This window comes from Cottoperca gobio, chromosome 3 (genome assembly GCF_900634415.1).
Source record: "Cottoperca gobio chromosome 3, fCotGob3.1, whole genome shotgun sequence".
Lineage (NCBI taxonomy): Eukaryota > Metazoa > Chordata > Actinopteri > Perciformes > Bovichtidae > Cottoperca > Cottoperca gobio.
Genome location: NC_041357.1, coordinates 13,415,541 through 13,432,119, shown reverse-complemented (window position 1 = coordinate 13,432,119; position 16,579 = coordinate 13,415,541). Strand labels below are relative to the sequence as shown.

Sequence of the window (16,579 nt, the reverse complement as noted above, 5' to 3'; positions counted from 1 at the left end):
AAAATGAAAGCCATCTTGGATAATAACCCTTTTCATTCTCTCGACAGCGAGCTGCAGCAACACATTGATTTGACTTGACTTTGTTGAACTTTCTTGTTCTTGTTCTGCTGTACTATTAGTGTTTAAGTTCATTGAGAGAAACAACGATTGAAATTATTTGTATGTGTTCATTCATGCTTGGCCAATAAAACTGATCCTGATAAAACAAATGCTTCGATTATGGATGTTGCTGCAAAGAAGCTACACATTCTGAAACGTGGATGCTTCTGGTAAGTTGTCGCAGAGATGATGAAATGGTCTGTTGCAGATATTGATTAGTCTACCAAGCACTGTGTATGTGTGTGTGTGTGTGTGTGTGTGTGTGTGTGTGTGTGTGTGTGTGTGTGTGTGTGTGTGTGTGTGTGTGTGTGTGTGTGTGTGTACGTGTTTCAGGACATACTCTCCTCATCTCACTGTAATCAGCACACGCAGCTCCCAGGTGGTTGTGTGTGATTTAGATCGAGACTCTTGATTTAATTGAAGTGTTTCCCTCTCTTGCATCACTGATAGACAGCTGATGTTTGGATCTCTGGAGGAACAGCTAAACAAACTTGAAATTGAAACGTCTGTGAAATATATTGCCACGTTTGCCCAGAGGCAGAGCAATTGAAGATGATGAACAGATTGGTTGCTTTATTTAGACTGTGCTGAAGATAGATCTTTGTGTTATGTGTTATGGTGCCCTCTCCTGACCAATATTTGCAAATACAAAAAGAGAAGCAAAGATATATATTGTTTCACTCTTTATCTTGTAGGAATGCATTATTTATGCTCCTTTATTTGTTTATTTTCACTGTTGGAGTTTATTTTGAATGTACATAATTTTAGAAATGCGTGTTTCATCAAATTCTGTGTTTTAGTAATAAAAGTACAACATTTATTTAGCACCTTTCATAGAAATCACTCATAAAGAACACATACTGTTGGCACAATAATTTACTTTTTACAGTATTAGCATGTCTAGCTACATTTACATAATGCATAATAGTTCAAGTACAAACACAATTCTTAATACATACCACAATATAAAACGTAGCTTTGTACAGTCATGAGATAATAAAAAAGAAGTATATGAATAGGATCACTTATATATATATATATATATATATTCTGTATAAATGTAAGGTCAGAGTCTCAGAGTGTTTGCCAGCTTCCTCTCTGTCTGGGTAAGAATGTCATGTTGAGATGTTCGGACCTCTTGCTGATGCTCAACAGGCTGCTGGGAGAGGTTGTTGGTCTGTGGGAGGCAGTCAAGGGTCAAGCCCTCGTGGAGGCAGACAGAGAACTGGGAGAGCAACGTCACCAGGATGGATTTCATCATCACCATGGCGATGTGCTTGCCAACGCAGGCGCGAGGCCCCGAACCGAACGGCTGGAAGTAACGACGAGGAGCCTGAAGCAGGACGGAGATTAGAGAGGTAGTTAAAGCATAAACATAAATATTCATGCCTGGAAACAACTAACAAAGTTTGACACTCAAAACTCGTCTGGACTGTGTGGGTGTTGTTTGATCAGATGTGACTGACAGTTGATACAAACACCCACCAGTGTCATTAGATTCTGAATCAAACTACAAACCAGTGAGAAAAGCATGGCAGGAAATACAATGATGCTGAAATCTCATGAAATATCCAACATTTCTATAACTTTGGCAGAACATTGTGTGTTCACATACCATCCATTTCTCATATTTAAAAACAAAATTAGAAAATTGGCTTTCAGGGTCTTTTGATTCCCAGAGTTGCAAATGGAATCTAAATTTAGCAAAAAGCAAACATCTACTTACGTTTTTCTCAAAGTTTTCCAGACTGAATTCATTGGGTTTGAGGAAAAACTCTGTCCGGTGCATGCGGCCGGTGTTCAGAATAATATTTGTGCCCTTTGGTACCCGGTAGCCGTCTATGATGTCATCAGACAGGGCTCGACGCATGGTGAAGTCCACCACAGGGTGGAAGCGCAAGCATTCATTGATGAAGCTCTCCAGCACCTGCAACTTCTGAAGGTCCCCGTTCTGAAGCTGTCTCTCGCCTGTAGCGAGGCAATGAAATATCATTACGTTTAAACACTCACTACATCTGGCACCGGTGGACAGCTCTTAATCTCTATATTTGATCAGAGTCTATAAATCTTGATTCTCGCAGCTTTTTACCTACAACAGCGTCTATCTCCTGCAGCAGCTGCAGCTCCACATCTGGATTCTGTTTGAGGAGCAGCAGCATGAAGAAGAGGCTGATAGACAGCGTGTCTGGTGCTGCGATCACCATCTCCAGCACACACTGCCTCACATTCTCCGCAGACAGTTCACCGTGGTTCTGAAAATACACACACACACACACACAAATTTGATTAAGCTGACTGACGGTGAAGTGCTGAAGAAATCTTGACGAATGACAAAAGGACAAAAGGGGATAGACATATCTTTGAAATTTAGAAACTCTAAGATCAAAATACTGAGTATTTGCAAAAATAAATGGCAAAGATTAAATTCTCAGACTGACCTGTGCAAAAATGAGCTCTGCGGTGAAGTTGATGTTGTCCAGTTTATCTGCCTGCTCCATATCTCTCCTCTTCTGCTCCACAAGGCTCTCTATGGCATCTTGCAGTTCCTGGCTGTGTGAATAAATAACACTTGATTATAAAAGAAGAGTTCATGCAAAAAACCTAAAGGCGGGTTTAAGCATGAATAAGTATGACAATATGATTAATAAAGTGAGAGAGTGACTCACGCTGCTGTCTTGTGCCTCTGGTGAATCCAGCCAAACTTGAAGTAGACGTCTGGTTTGATCAGCACGGTCTGCCATGTGTCAAAATACTTCTGTATCTTCAACAGCAGCTCTTTTTCTGGACACGGTGTTAACACAAAGGTATCAAGAACAGCGCATTTTAACTGACCCGAGCCAGTGAATTAAAACAGTTTCTACGTGTGTTTCATCCATCTTTTTCCAACTTGCATGGTAACATAAATTGCTGCATGCCTACTCACCATCGAAAGGTACGCCCAGGAAGAGTCTGTTGGAGATGTCGACCATGGTGCAGCGCAGCAAACTGATCACATCCACATGACCCAAACTGTCCAGGTGGTCCAGGTGAGTCTGTGTGGAGGAGACGCTGAGCTCCACTGTCTGCTGCAAGCCCGGACCTGTCAGGGCTGATCCAGAAAATGTAATATTTTGTATCTGAAATCAGTGAATAACTGGATAAATCAGTTAGTCTGTAAAGCGGATTAAAGGTTCAAATGTTACCTTTGGTGAAGAAGGTTCGTATCTTTTTCCACAGAGTTACGTTATTGTTAAATATGATGCCTCTCTCATTCATGCCGATGCAGCTGAGTCCCGGCTTGCTCCCAAAACGTGAAGTATAATGTCCATTCTTCAGTACGTGGTGCACCGCTGATGACCTTATGGTAATAAAATTAAAAAATACAGATTATCAATTTCCTCTTGGATTGATCGTGTGGAAAACTTTATTGGTCAGCATTCACAGAGCTAACCAACCTGCTGAGTATGAGGGTCTCCTCTCCATTGATCCAGACTCTGACAATGTCTCCATACTTGTTGTTGTAGTAGTTGCTGGCTGTGCCTATACCAGTCCAGATAAATCTCACATATGACAGAAATGGACCCAAACCCAGACAGAAAGAAGGACCTGTTGTAGTGAATGACAATAAATGTGGTTCAGTGATGAAAATGTGCCCAAGCACAAAAGAAAGAAACCGCAAAGTGTCAAACAATTGAGCCTACCTGGTACAGTGTTCTTGTCTGTGTGGCTCCATGCGACCAGCAGCAGGCAGACGACCAGGATTAGGGCTGTGGTTGACACAGACATACCCGGTGATCCCACTGCGGTGACATTAGTGGACATGGAGACCAGGTCTGCCACTATGGCGTCGAAACCTACATGAGTCATGGCCCGTTCACAAGCACTGATCAGATCCATAAGAAGGCAGATTTAAAACAACGACTGCACAAACACAACAAGCGACGACAGCTGCCTCCACAAGCGGGGCTTTCTCTTTATATGTGGACTGAGCTGGTTACGAGCCAGGTCAGGGTGATGCAAAAGCCACAACACGCGAGGGAAATGGTAAACAGTACAAGTGAAACCTTGAGGGGTTGGATTTGTGCCTGTGCCCTTGAGCGTCCAGGACGACTTCCAGCGGGAACATGCTGGGGAGCAATCCAGTGGGTTCATGGGTTGTGTTTGACATTTTGGTGATGAGAAGAAAGTTTTGCTCCTGCTTTGAACATCAAAAGAATCTGATCGGAGATCCTACTAAACAACATCTGGCCCGTGTTATTGTTATTATTAAAGCTTTATCTGTGTTGCAAAATTAAATTCTTTGTTTGTTTTTTAAGAAACATCCATACTTACAGTGTTCTTTCATTTCTCTCTAGAAAAGGGAAAAAACAAGGAGATCCAATGTAATCTAATGCTAGATGCAAAAATATTCAATGTTTTATTAATATATAGTGTAGCTCTCATTACAATGTCTGCAACTTACAGTATTTGTGATTACTCTCAGGATTCCTCCATTAGACCACCAGTAGATGGAGAAGCAGAGCTGTGAGGCATTACACCGGATATTTAGATTTCTGCAATATGATGAAGTTATGAAAACAAAATCTATCAATCCGGGCTATAGTGACCATTGGAGCAAGGACGTTTTGTCATCCGAATTCTTGGGGGTGAGTTTAAAGTTTTACATAATGGAGTTCTTAAAGGCAGATACCATATTTTTCTAGACCCAAGACCTTTCAATTTCCAGGCCACGATAAATGACAAAATACATAAATGAATACATATTGTACACTAATGCAACACTTTTCCACCTTTAGGTCAAGCGCTTTTATGAATAATAGGCAAAATAGGACAATTGAACAAAATATCAAAATGTATAGGACATTTTACTAGACGATCTCAGATGTATGACCTCAGTATTATAAAGCTCTTGTCTACTGTGCTGACACCACCACTACCAGCAATTCTTTATTTATTTATTTAGCTATTTATGGTTTCATCAAACCTTGCAGACTTTGCCTTTCTTAACATATCTTACACACATATTTGTGACTTGTTTGTGACACACACAACTGTGATAACAATTAATGAACACAACCAGATTAGATCCTGAGGTGTGTAAAAGAATGCATTTATTTTTAATATTTTATATGTGTATTTATTTTCTCATATTTACTGTACATCTATTGTAATTAATTACGATTTTTTTTGTCTGCCCTTTTATGTTTTTTACTGTACTTTACTATTTATTGAATGATTTGGATCCCCATTAGCCCCAAGGCAGCAACTACTTTTCCTCTGGTCCACAGAAGTAAATATTACAAATAATGTAAAACAAATATGTAATTACAAATCCAAGACAAAAGGGAACATAAAAAAAACATTAAAAAAACATGCACGATAATAAAAACAATGAGTACTCACACTGTACCTAAATAGTCAGAACCATGAACTCCATGAACTCGGTCTCTTACCGCTTCTTAATTTTCAGCAGGTGGATTTATTTTATTTTATTTTATTTCACAATTTGTGATGAAGCCAATTCTGTTTGGCTTTGTGTCTGCCTTTGTTCCATTCGCTCATTCTGTATAAAGGACTCTGTGAATTCACTCACCGCCCACATTCGAGTCCAAGAATGTGCATAGTTCAAATGGCTGCCTTGATAACGATGCCCTGTATGATGCTTGGACAGAGATTGTTCTGCATGATTAAGCGGAGCTCCCCACCCCCTCCCCCCCCTGTTTCTCCCGAAAACAGAAGTTAATGTAACCTTATCTCTGTGCTCTGTGTTGTGGTCAACCACATCTTTGTCTTCGCCACATGTGTAGGGAGTTGTTCAGAAGTGGACAAACAACATTGATAGAAATCTGAAGGAAAGTGGTTAAATGTCAGAACATGTATGAGGTCTGAACAGAATGTATTGGCTTCCTCTTTGAGTTATGACTCATATAACTTATGAGTTATAAAAGTGAGTGGATGAGAATTCAGACCGTACGCTTTATGCTGTGTGACCTGCCTGAACAACCTTGAGGAATTGATTCCACAATTCAGATTTAAAGGGGCATTGCAGAGTTGTGATAACAGCTAGAAGATGCACTTCCACACCAGCTCTCTCACAAGACACCATAGAGATTGTAGCTTCACTATTTGTCCCGTCACTATTTACGTAATAAGCCAACTCAAATACCTGACTTTGAAAATCTGAGACATTGCATCATTTAAATTAGGCTGTTTTTAGATATTCAATAAATGTACATTTTTCATTAGTAAAAGTATTCATTGACTTTCTTTGATTTTCTTTAGTGTGCCATTTATGTACCAATTATATTAAATTGAATGTGTTGTTTTATTCTCAGTGATATGCTGATTTGTGGCATTCAAAACATAGGGTTAAGACCTTCAGGGATTTTAAACTTGAAAAACGACATAGCAGTGTGAAGAAAAAAAGACTCTTGGACTGAGTAAAGAGGAGGGTGGGAGGATAAAGTATGAAGGAAGACACAAAGACGAGAGATAAGGCTGCTCTCCTAGCAGCTGCACCTCAGGAGGAAGGAGGAAACAGAACCAGAGAGGTCAATGAGAGACCCGGGGTGGAGAAGATTTTGTCGGCATGCTGACATATTTATACCACAGGGTTCATTTAGATGGATCCTCACTTTTATCTGAACCATTTAGCAGCTTTGCAAACAGTATACTGTTCAATTATAGAATATTGAAGATCTCCATGTAAGGAATGTTTGCTTTGCTCTGCTTTTTGTTCCCAGTCTCAACTGGTCGAGCTCAGAGCAAAGTGAAAGAGACAACAAAGGAACGTCCTCAGTGCTCCTAATACTGTATGAATGTACACATCTACACATCTGCTGGAGCAATGCAAGCTGTCCAACAACTGGCTAACAGTGACCTACAGCCTCAGGCAGGAGCCAACACACCACAGCCCAGGTCAACAAGACCTGAATCTAACCTCAATGTTGCATGTCTACTTCCTGTGTGTGTGTGTGTGTGTGTGTGTGTGTGTGTGTGTGTGTGTGTGTGTGTGTGTGTGTGTGTGTGTGTGTGTGTGTGTGTGTGTGTGTGTGTGTGTGTGTGTGTGTGTGTGTGTGTCTGTGTGTGTGTTCTATGGGGCTTAACATGGCTGCAAGAGCATGTAGGTCAGCTACATGAATATAGCACCGCTGCATGTCAGAGAGTCAAGCGAGCCAGTATCAACTCCCTTTTTACAGTGAAGAATGTTTTAAATACCTGGAGGGTTTTTTTCCCTGCTTAACTTCATTGTATGTTGTGAAATGTCACTTTTCTCGCCCAAATCAAATCAATGGAAATGGGTCATTGTTGCAGTTGGTGGTTGGATGCTGTGAGGATGTGACAAGGAGCAGCGCCGCCGGGGAAGAGATGAAGGGAGGATACAGGAGTTGGGGAAGATAGAACATGAACCAACTTCAATGGAAACTATATTGATGTTAGTGCATTTTGACATCATGTATTTTATTTGAATTCAACACTGGTTCTGTTGTAATAATACTAATAACGTGTACACGTATGTAAACACAAATGACTAGTCAGTTTGTCTGGTGTAATGCATGCTTTCATGTGTTATGTATGTGAGTGCTTTTGTGCGTACATCATACATAAGTGCATGCCTGTGTGTGTGTGTGTGTGTGTGTGTGTGTGTGTGTGTGTGTGTGTGTGTGTGTGTGTGTGTGTGTGTGTGATGTCAGTCTGCCCACGGCGGTGCAGTAGAATGGGTTATGCTGAATATAAATCAGGTGACTGAACAGGCGGGGGTTTCTTCCCAGACAAGCCCAGAAGATTGTGTAATGCCCACTCCTACATTACTAGTTTGCATGTGCACACACACACACACACACACACACACACACACACACACACACACACACACACACACACACACACACACACATACACACACATATACACACACTTATACACAACCCTTTCTCCAGTTCTCCAACAACACAACAAGCCCTGTATTTACCAGTCTGCCTTCAGACCGGTGGAGCACAGACTCTGAAGCTGACTGGACTCATTTTGGAGCTTTCAAATAATCTGGAGAGGACCTTCAATTTCAGGAAAGGACTTCCTTCCTGTTGGATTAGTTTGGCTTTAGTTTGTTTAGATTTTGAGTGGCAGCATCTTGGACTATAAGGTTCTAAAACTTGGACATTCTCTGTCCTGTTGGACTTTTGCCCTTTTATATTCACTGCTATACTGGCATTGTATCCCCTTGTTAATGCTGACGTTGATGGGCGATCCTCAGAAAAGTGGAGGTGAAGTGGTAACCATGTGGATCCCGACCCCCAGCATGACTCTCCCTCAGCGGGTGGTGCTGTATGGGACGTGTGTGGTGGCGTTGATGAACTCTGTGGGCTTCCTGGTGCTCTTGGTCCAGCAGAATCAGCAACGCGTCTTGCTAGAGCAGACAGGCTTAAAGCTGACAGGAGGTGGAGCAGAGCTCGCTGGTGGAGTTCCTCCAGGAGGTGCCGAGAGGAGCGGCGGGGATGCGGGCGAGCGCGGGGGAACATCCGCAATACCAGTACTCCAGGAATAAGAGAAGCGAAGAGCTGGAGAAGAATCTAAAGCAGGAGATGCAGGAGCTTCACCAGGAGGAGGGACAGGAGGTCAGCCAGGAGGTCAGCCAGGAGGTGGGAGAGGAAGCAGAGAAGAAGATGAAGAATGAGATGAAGCACAAGCACCGACACGGCCAGAGTTACCACAAGGCACACTTTCAGGATGACATGATGATGATGATGACGTACTCCATGGTCCCGGTGAGATTCGATGTCGGCTGGTGGATTGTATGAGAGAGAAAGAGTGAAGGACAATTAGATCCATAAATACTGAACACAATATCTTAAATTTTTGTGTCATTGCTGACGAATGCTGCATCACCAACTGGTTGAAGTGGGCGATGGTCCTGGCCCTGTGACCATCAGGGGTCTGCAGGCTCCGGGTCCAGCTTTTGATCATTTGATTCATTGTTTGAAATGACTGTATGCAACACTAGCACAATACAAATGCAAAATATAAGAGGCCTTAGGGAAACACCTGCATTATTACGTCATAAATAATATATTTATAAAATATTTTAGTACTCGAGAGTTTACATTTTGTGCTTTCAGGCTTTATTCTCCTACTGCATTACATTTCAGAGAAAAACATTGTGCGTTTTACTTACTTTACTTTACATTTATTCAACAGCTGTAACAACGGCCTAACAGCATTTAAAATAGTAAAATAACCAACTACAACAATATAGTGTTTCTTACATCAGTAACAATAATCCTTTAATATAATAACTATTAAAACCCTCACTCACCATGGACACTGCTTCATGAGCATTTTTAAATTTGTGATATTGTAAGTATATTTTGCTGAATGTTACTTGTAATGGAGTATTTATATAGTTACTACTTTTACGTAAGGATCTGAATGCTGCTGAAACGGGGGGTCGAAAGGGGCCCACAGCCCTGTTGCTTACATTTACTGCATTGCAATATTTTAATCATACTTTGATGTTTTTCTTCCGCTTCAGATCAAATTGTTGATCGACATTTGCAACAGCACCAAGGGAGTCTGCATCGCCGGTATGTCTTATAAACTTTAAGCTAACTACTCATGCCAGAAATATCACTTGTTATTTTATAACATCCTCAAACCTTTTGTTGCAGGACCACCAGGACCGCCTGGTAAGTGAACCCGTCATTCTGGATCCAAATTTAAAAACTGTATTTCTCCTTTGTGGTTTAGTGACCCACATCCTCGCTGAATGTGTTTCCATTCAGCCCATGGTGAAGATGTTTTGTATTATTGAAGGTTTGCCCGGTGTGGATGGTATGCCCGGCCACAATGGGACTGATGGCATCCCCGGACTGAATGGACTGCCCGGGGCTGATGGGAAAAGAGGAAAAAAAGGTATGAAATAGGCTCTATTCTGTTTTAACTCACCATCCATTTTTATTAATGCCTCGAGCAATGCTGCCCATTTTAGTGAAGAATGGGTCAAATGTAACAGTCAAAGGGTTGAGTATATTCTGGGGCTAAAAATAGCAAAATACCAAGAAGCACACACAGCTTCTTAAAATCCCACACACGCACAAAGACACAAACTCAACACATAACAACACACTCAGTTTCCTGATCTATCCGTGTTTCATGATGACGTCAGGTTTGATTCACAGTACATCACTGAAGACTTTGAAACAGCCGCCTTTCTCTCACATTCTCAGCTAATATTATTCATATCTGTGGTTTTGGGCTTCAGCTAAATGAACTGGAAAACTCCTACCAAGTATTCTCCCACTTCACTTCACTGTTGTCCTCCAAAGTGGACGGCATGATTCACCCGAGGAAGTCAATGGAATAATTCATGGCTTTAACAACAGGCCAGAGTGTATTACGTTTATGAATGCCATTCATAAAACTAATTTGCACAATGTCCTCCACCAGGTGAGAAAGGAGAAGCAGGTGAAAAAGGAGAGCAAGGAGAGGCTGGTTTGCCTGGAGAGAAGGGACAACCGTCCAATGACGTCATTATTGAGGGCAAGTAGAGCTTTACACTCATTACTTAGTCGCACATTGAATTAAAATGATGTAAAGATTTGCAAAAACATCTTTTAGAATGTCCAGATCTGAGAAGTCCTCTGAATAAATCTACTTTTTTACATCCAGAGGGTTTAGATGTTGACCTCTCTTTTTTTGTATAGGCCCCCCTGGCCCTCCAGGTCCTCCTGGGGCCCCAGGACCTCCTGGCCCTCAGGGGCCTCAAAGAACAAGGCACCACAGAGCCAACCTTCAGGCTGCTCATACCCTGGGTAAGAAGCCTTTGTTGACAAACACTGCAGTTGAGATTGAAAGTACATTTCTGACCTTGGAAACAATAGTCTGAAAAATGATCTCACCACATGATCCGTGTAGTCTGGGGCTTTCGATCGTATCACACAATTGACCAGTTTAACCAGTAAGAAGTCCTTTAAGTGTTCAAAAAGCTGTATTTTCAAGTAATTTGAACGTCTAGCTGGAATTCTATAAAAACTGGGCAATTCCATCTGCTGTGAAAACACAAGGTCCTTGTGGTGACATTGTTTTACAGCCTGTGTGTGAACATTGCGTATGACATGAAATAATATTGTTTCTAACAGGGCTGTTACACGCAATTCCAAATGATGAAACTTCATCTGCGAAGGAGGCTGCGAAACAACATGAGAAGCCTGCTAAGAAGATCGGTGAGAAGTGTGTCTACATGTACAATAAATGTGTGGCAGAGGTGTAACCATCTAAGCTTGGTGTTATTTGTTCCCCCCTCAGAGTGCCTGATTAAGTCTCTGATCAACCCCAGGAATGTGTCAAAGATGGAGAGCACATTTGGCACGTGGATGAAAGACACATCTCAGATGAATGATGAGCAAATTTGGGTGGCAGAACACTTTTCTGGTAGGACGGTTTAAGAGACAGGAGCATCAGCATGATAGAAAAGATATTAACCTTTGTATTTCAAATCTAGATCAAGAAATTGTATGTCAAAGCAATGCAGGGATGTTAAACTACAGGAACTCTACATTATCTTAGCAGTGAACAATTTGCTCGTTCTTCCCCAGGTCGTGTGGTGAAGGGGTATAAAAGCATTGCCTCCCTCCAGAACGGCAGTAGCGAAATTGTGGATGTGAGAAAGTTCTACCAAGGCTGCGGCCACACTGTTCACAACGGCTCCTTCTATTATCACATCGCTGGTACTTCCAGCATTGCCAGGTAAGCCGATAGACGACGGTGTGAGGCGTAGTAAGTTTGCTATCGTTTCCACTCCCTCCAGTTAACCATTTGCTGCTTGTTTGTTCACAGATTTGACTTTCACACCAAGAGGCTTCACACTCTCACTATAGACAACGCTTTGTACCACAACCTCTCCTACCTGCTCCACAACTCCAAGACCTACTTCAAACTGGCGGCAGATGAGAACGGCTTGTGGCTGATCTTCGCCTCCAGCGTGGATGAGGGCATCATGGTGGCCCAGCTGGACCAGAAGACCTTCTCCGTCACGTCCTACATAAACACCACCTACCCCCGCACCAAGGCCGGCAACGCCTTCATCGCCTGCGGTGTTCTGTATGTCACAGACACCAAGGACACCCGAGTCACCTTTGCTTTTGACCTGCTGCAGGGAAAGCCGGTCAATGTGACCTTTGACCTGAGGTCTCCAGGTGGTGTGCTGGCGATGCTCTCCTACAGCCCGAAGGACAGACACCTGTATGTGTGGGACAACAGCTACGTCAGGCTCTTCGTGGTTCACTTCATCTCTGATGAGTGAAAAACATAGTGTCTGAACATGACAGACAACACGCAGACATGACTGTTAAATAGTGAGAGCGAAATGCCTGCTGACTCCACTCCACTTTATCTCCCTTTAGAACATTCCTGTTAGTAATCGGTTGTTTAAATTTCAGTTTCAGTTAAAGGGGACATGTTATGAAATGTGGGTATCTGGAGTGCCACCAACACACAAGCTGTGAAATACGACAACGTTGTCAGTTTTTTTTGTGAAAACATGGGATTCAAGCAGCCATTCAGATATGGCTCTCCTTCCTCCTTCACAAGCAGGGTCTTTAGAATATATCATCCTCATCTGAGTATCTCCACCCACAACTTGTCTTTACAAAGGGGCATCATATTTTTCTCGCAAGAAAATCAGAGCAGACTGGGCTTTTTGTGGAGGGGGTCTTAAAGAGACAGGCGACAAGCGGAGCGTTACAGGCAGACAGGCAGACAGGTGAATACAGCTATGTTCAGACAGACAGTAGAAAAATAAAGATTCTTTTTTATATTAAAGCATGTAAACATATTCTAGTAGAAACCCAGAATATAAGTGACCTGAAAATAAACATATGTCCCCTTTAAGGAAATCTGTTTTTGGTTAATAATTATTGTGATATTGTCAAAACTCTATTTATAAAATGTGTATCCTATTTGAAATGTACATGTGAGATTTTGGATTTACTAACAGTGTGACAATTTTTTTTTTGCATTTTGTATCAAGCAGTTTATAATTTACACAAATTGAATTTATAACTCGTCCTTGTGGCCGTCTGTGTTGTAAGTCGTTACATTATTTAATGTATATGCATGACAATTATATTTGATGTATTTTTTTTTATAGATGCACGTTATCCCGCTGGATATTCTGTACATATAGACAATCCACCTGCTTTTGCTAATTCCTCTTGACATAAAATCAAAAAACAACAGCGCCAAATCACCCTGATGAAATAAAAAGAATTTATTCACTTTACAAAGGTAAAACTCTGACCATGACCTGTTCTCTCAGTCCTCCAGGCTCAAGTGCCCTTGTAAGTGTCTACCCATGATATTGGCTTCTTTTGCATTATTACATGCACACACACATACACACCAGTAGGACCATTGGTAAAACACTTAAGCTACATACAGTACACATAGTGGGTCGAAAGAGGGAGAGAAACACAAATCTCTTTAATAAATACCATAGATACACTTAACAAAAGTTACAACTAATCCAGCTGGTATGATACAAACCAAAAATAAAGAAACGCTTTCATGTTTGTACAAGCTGTTGTGGTATTTCATATTTATATATATATTTTATATATATATATATAATTTATATTTATATAATTTATATATATATATATTTATATAATTTATATATTAAAACTATTTCAACATTTTACTACTAGGCCAAATAAAGCCAGACATTCATTTGTATATAACAGTTTCTTCTTCAATATCCTATTTATTTGAAATAAATTTTTAGTGTCTCCAGAATTTGAGTGCAAATATCTATTCCTTATAGATGAAACAGTAAAAACAACTAGCGAGGTATCACACACACTTACATACAGTAGACTGTGTTGCACATCTCCCAGTCAGATGCAGTAAAACCCCTTACATTCCTAAAATAAAAGGCAATAAGTTAAATAGGAATGGTCAACCAAACAAACACATAAATAATTTAAACAATACAATTAAATGAAAAGAAAAGAAAAAAATAATTCAAGAATATCGTGTGCAAAACCAGAAGTGAACCTTTGTGTTTCTGCGGTGGGTGGGCATTCAGGTTTGGACCAGACAGATGGAAACATTGAAATCACAGTCACAGAAGTAAAACACATCATCTTCCAAACAGGAATGTTCTAGCAGTGAGTCGGCCAAACAAACAGGCATTTGAGGGCAGGTGGGCGGGCAGGCGTACAGATGGCAGATACTGCAGAGTACACGCGCAGATACACACACACACACACACACACACACACACACACACACACACACACACACACACACACACACACACACACACACACACACACACACACACACACACACACACACACACACACACACACACACACACACACACACAGTGAAGGGGGGGGGGGGAGGATAATGCACCATCATCTCTTCCATAAGGACTGAGAAAAGCCGGGTAAAAAGGCAGGGGGGGGGAGAGGAGGGTTAAAACCATCGAAACTAAATGCAGATTCCAACAACTCGATTCACACTGGAAACCACTGACTTAATAACAAACCACAGTGCTGGTTACAGTAGATGCTAAGATTTCAGCTGTGGGCACAAAATGACGACAGTTACACACTTTTAAAATTTTTGCTTGAGCACTTTTACAGAGCACTATCAATAGACCTGTGATTGCACCGCGTAACAAGAACAGGACATGCATAGCTTCCCTATGGACACACTCTAAGAGTAGAGATTCTTCAATAAAATTACAATAAATCTAGCTTTTAAAATCAAGTATGATACCTTTTGCTTGTAACTTTGCATTCAGCCTTTAGGGAAAAAAAACTAAACATTTGCAGCTCCGTTTTCCACTGTGGATATGATTTACATCAGTAAACCCATGAACACGGCACACTCTGAAAGATGCCAAAAGCATGGAGATCTTTTGACCAACTCTTCCCCCTTCAATTATACTATTAATGCCTAGCGAGTGTTACGTAAGCTTTTTGTGTTTTTTCTTTCCGTCTCTTTCCTCTTTGGACCCTCAGAAGTGGAAGTAGGCGTTACAGGATGTCGACCAAGCTGCTGGGGATGTTGTAGCGGTCAGGGAGGACCCTCATCTTCAGGGTGCCGTCTGCTCCGCAGGTGAAGATGCGGTTACCGGGCCGCGTTTCTACCTGCATGACACCGGCACCGATGTTGCGGAAGATGGACTGCTTGGTGTGCTCGGTGCTAAAAGAGTGCATGAGCCCGTGGCCGGTTAACTTCCACACCTGGGAGACAGAGAAAGCAGAGGGAGAGAGGATGGAACAGGCGTTACATTTGTATTCTTACTTTTACAAAGCAGTCTACGGTTCTTTATCACTTACATTATGCCCACTGTGATTGTCAAGTGACAAATTCAATTTGAGCGCAGTGACACTTTCTCACAGCGATATATTCGTTATTGACATCAAATGAATAATTAAAGACAAATGTCTCACCATAACCAGCATGGGATCATGCTCATTAAGAGGATGGGGTAGACTAGCTGCTTTAGTAGAAATTGTGCTGCCACTTTGGTGATTTTATCATTTAGAGCAAATTAAATACTTGCAGAATAATGCTTAAAACATAAATAACCTATTTTAATTAAACAATCTACAACCAAGAGCGTTCAAACTCAGCATCAGTAATCACTTTTAATGTGGTTAAAGCAGAAACATCGGTGAATAAGTCATTTTTCTATACATTAATATAATAAATCATAAGTATGTACGAGAGAGCATTTTCTGATTTGATCAAGTAGGTCTGTACCTAGAGTAAGACATTAATTCTCAGTATGACTGCAAATGTGTTTTGGCAGGTCAGTGAGTGATGGAGCAATGCGTCACCTTCATGTTGCCCTCTGCAGAACCAGTGACAAAGAAGTCCTCGAAGGCATCCAGTGCGAGGGCCTTGATGGCTGAGTCATGGGCCTGGAAAGTGTGGAGCAGCTGTCTCTGGCGGATGTCAAACACGCACACAAAGCCCTTTCTGCCTCCAGTGATGAGCAGCTGCTGCTTAGAAGCATACTGCAGCACAGTGGCCCCGTTCTCATGGCAGGGGAATGCTGAAGGGGTGGGAAGAAATATGGAATTGGATCAGAAAAACAACTTGATATACAAAAGAAAACATTAAATTAGGCTTGTTTGACGCATTTAGGATTTCTTACCATGGATCATGGTATTGCTAGGTGAAATCAGAGTATCCCACAGGCAAACATTTCTGTGGACAAAGTAAACCAAGGAGGATATTAGTCAGTCGATACCAACAGAGAAAGATTAGCGTTGGTTTTCCTCAGTGCAGAATCTGACCTGTTATCATTGGACTGTCCGGCAGTGGCGATGAGGCTGGAGGACGTGATGAAGGCGAAATCACCGCAGGTCTTAGTGTGACACTGCCAACTCTGTGGGCAGGAACAGGGCAAGAAAACAAACAGTACATATTAATTTTAACGATTCAAATGTTGTCTTACGATGTGTGTGCTGGGGTGGTGATGACG

At 41.5% G+C, this 16,579-nt stretch overlaps 3 protein-coding genes and 1 long non-coding RNA gene across 4 annotated transcripts in view; 1 reads left to right on the top strand and 3 right to left on the bottom strand.

Moving 5' to 3' along the window:
* Positions 1-841: 841 nt before the first annotated feature.
* On the bottom strand, positions 842-4,015 carry cyp19a1a (cytochrome P450, family 19, subfamily A, polypeptide 1a). Its single transcript, XM_029455858.1, is given in 10 exon segments — positions 842-1,234; positions 1,236-1,432; positions 1,826-2,067; positions 2,189-2,351; positions 2,538-2,649; positions 2,766-2,880; positions 3,023-3,187; positions 3,282-3,436; positions 3,534-3,684; positions 3,780-4,015. Coding segments are annotated over 10 exon segments (1,557 nt in total). The 5' UTR covers positions 3,976-4,015; the 3' UTR covers positions 842-1,173.
* Positions 4,016-4,410: 395 nt separating this feature from the next.
* Positions 4,411-5,604, bottom strand: LOC115006431 (uncharacterized). Its single transcript, XR_003832057.1, has 3 exons — positions 5,482-5,604; positions 4,541-4,631; positions 4,411-4,429 (listed from the first exon to the last, which is right to left on the bottom strand). It is a non-coding gene; the product is annotated as an uncharacterized LOC115006431 (long non-coding RNA).
* Positions 5,605-8,064: 2,460 nt separating this feature from the next.
* Positions 8,065-13,571, top strand: gldn (gliomedin). The gene is given in 11 exon segments (XM_029456246.1): positions 8,065-8,512; positions 8,514-8,843; positions 9,608-9,659; positions 9,744-9,761; positions 9,889-9,987; positions 10,522-10,614; positions 10,779-10,886; positions 11,214-11,297; positions 11,380-11,505; positions 11,670-11,820; positions 11,911-13,571. Coding segments are annotated over 11 exon segments (1,734 nt in total). The 5' UTR covers positions 8,065-8,305; the 3' UTR covers positions 12,377-13,571.
* Positions 13,325-16,579, bottom strand: part of dmxl2 (Dmx-like 2) — a 38,197-nt gene continuing 34,942 nt past the window's right edge. Inside the window, 4 exon segments of the mRNA XM_029456235.1 lie at positions 13,325-15,329; positions 15,930-16,147; positions 16,250-16,302; positions 16,392-16,483. Of these exon segments, the coding sequence (XP_029312095.1) occupies positions 15,120-15,329; positions 15,930-16,147; positions 16,250-16,302; positions 16,392-16,483 (573 nt within the window). The 3' untranslated portion in view covers positions 13,325-15,119.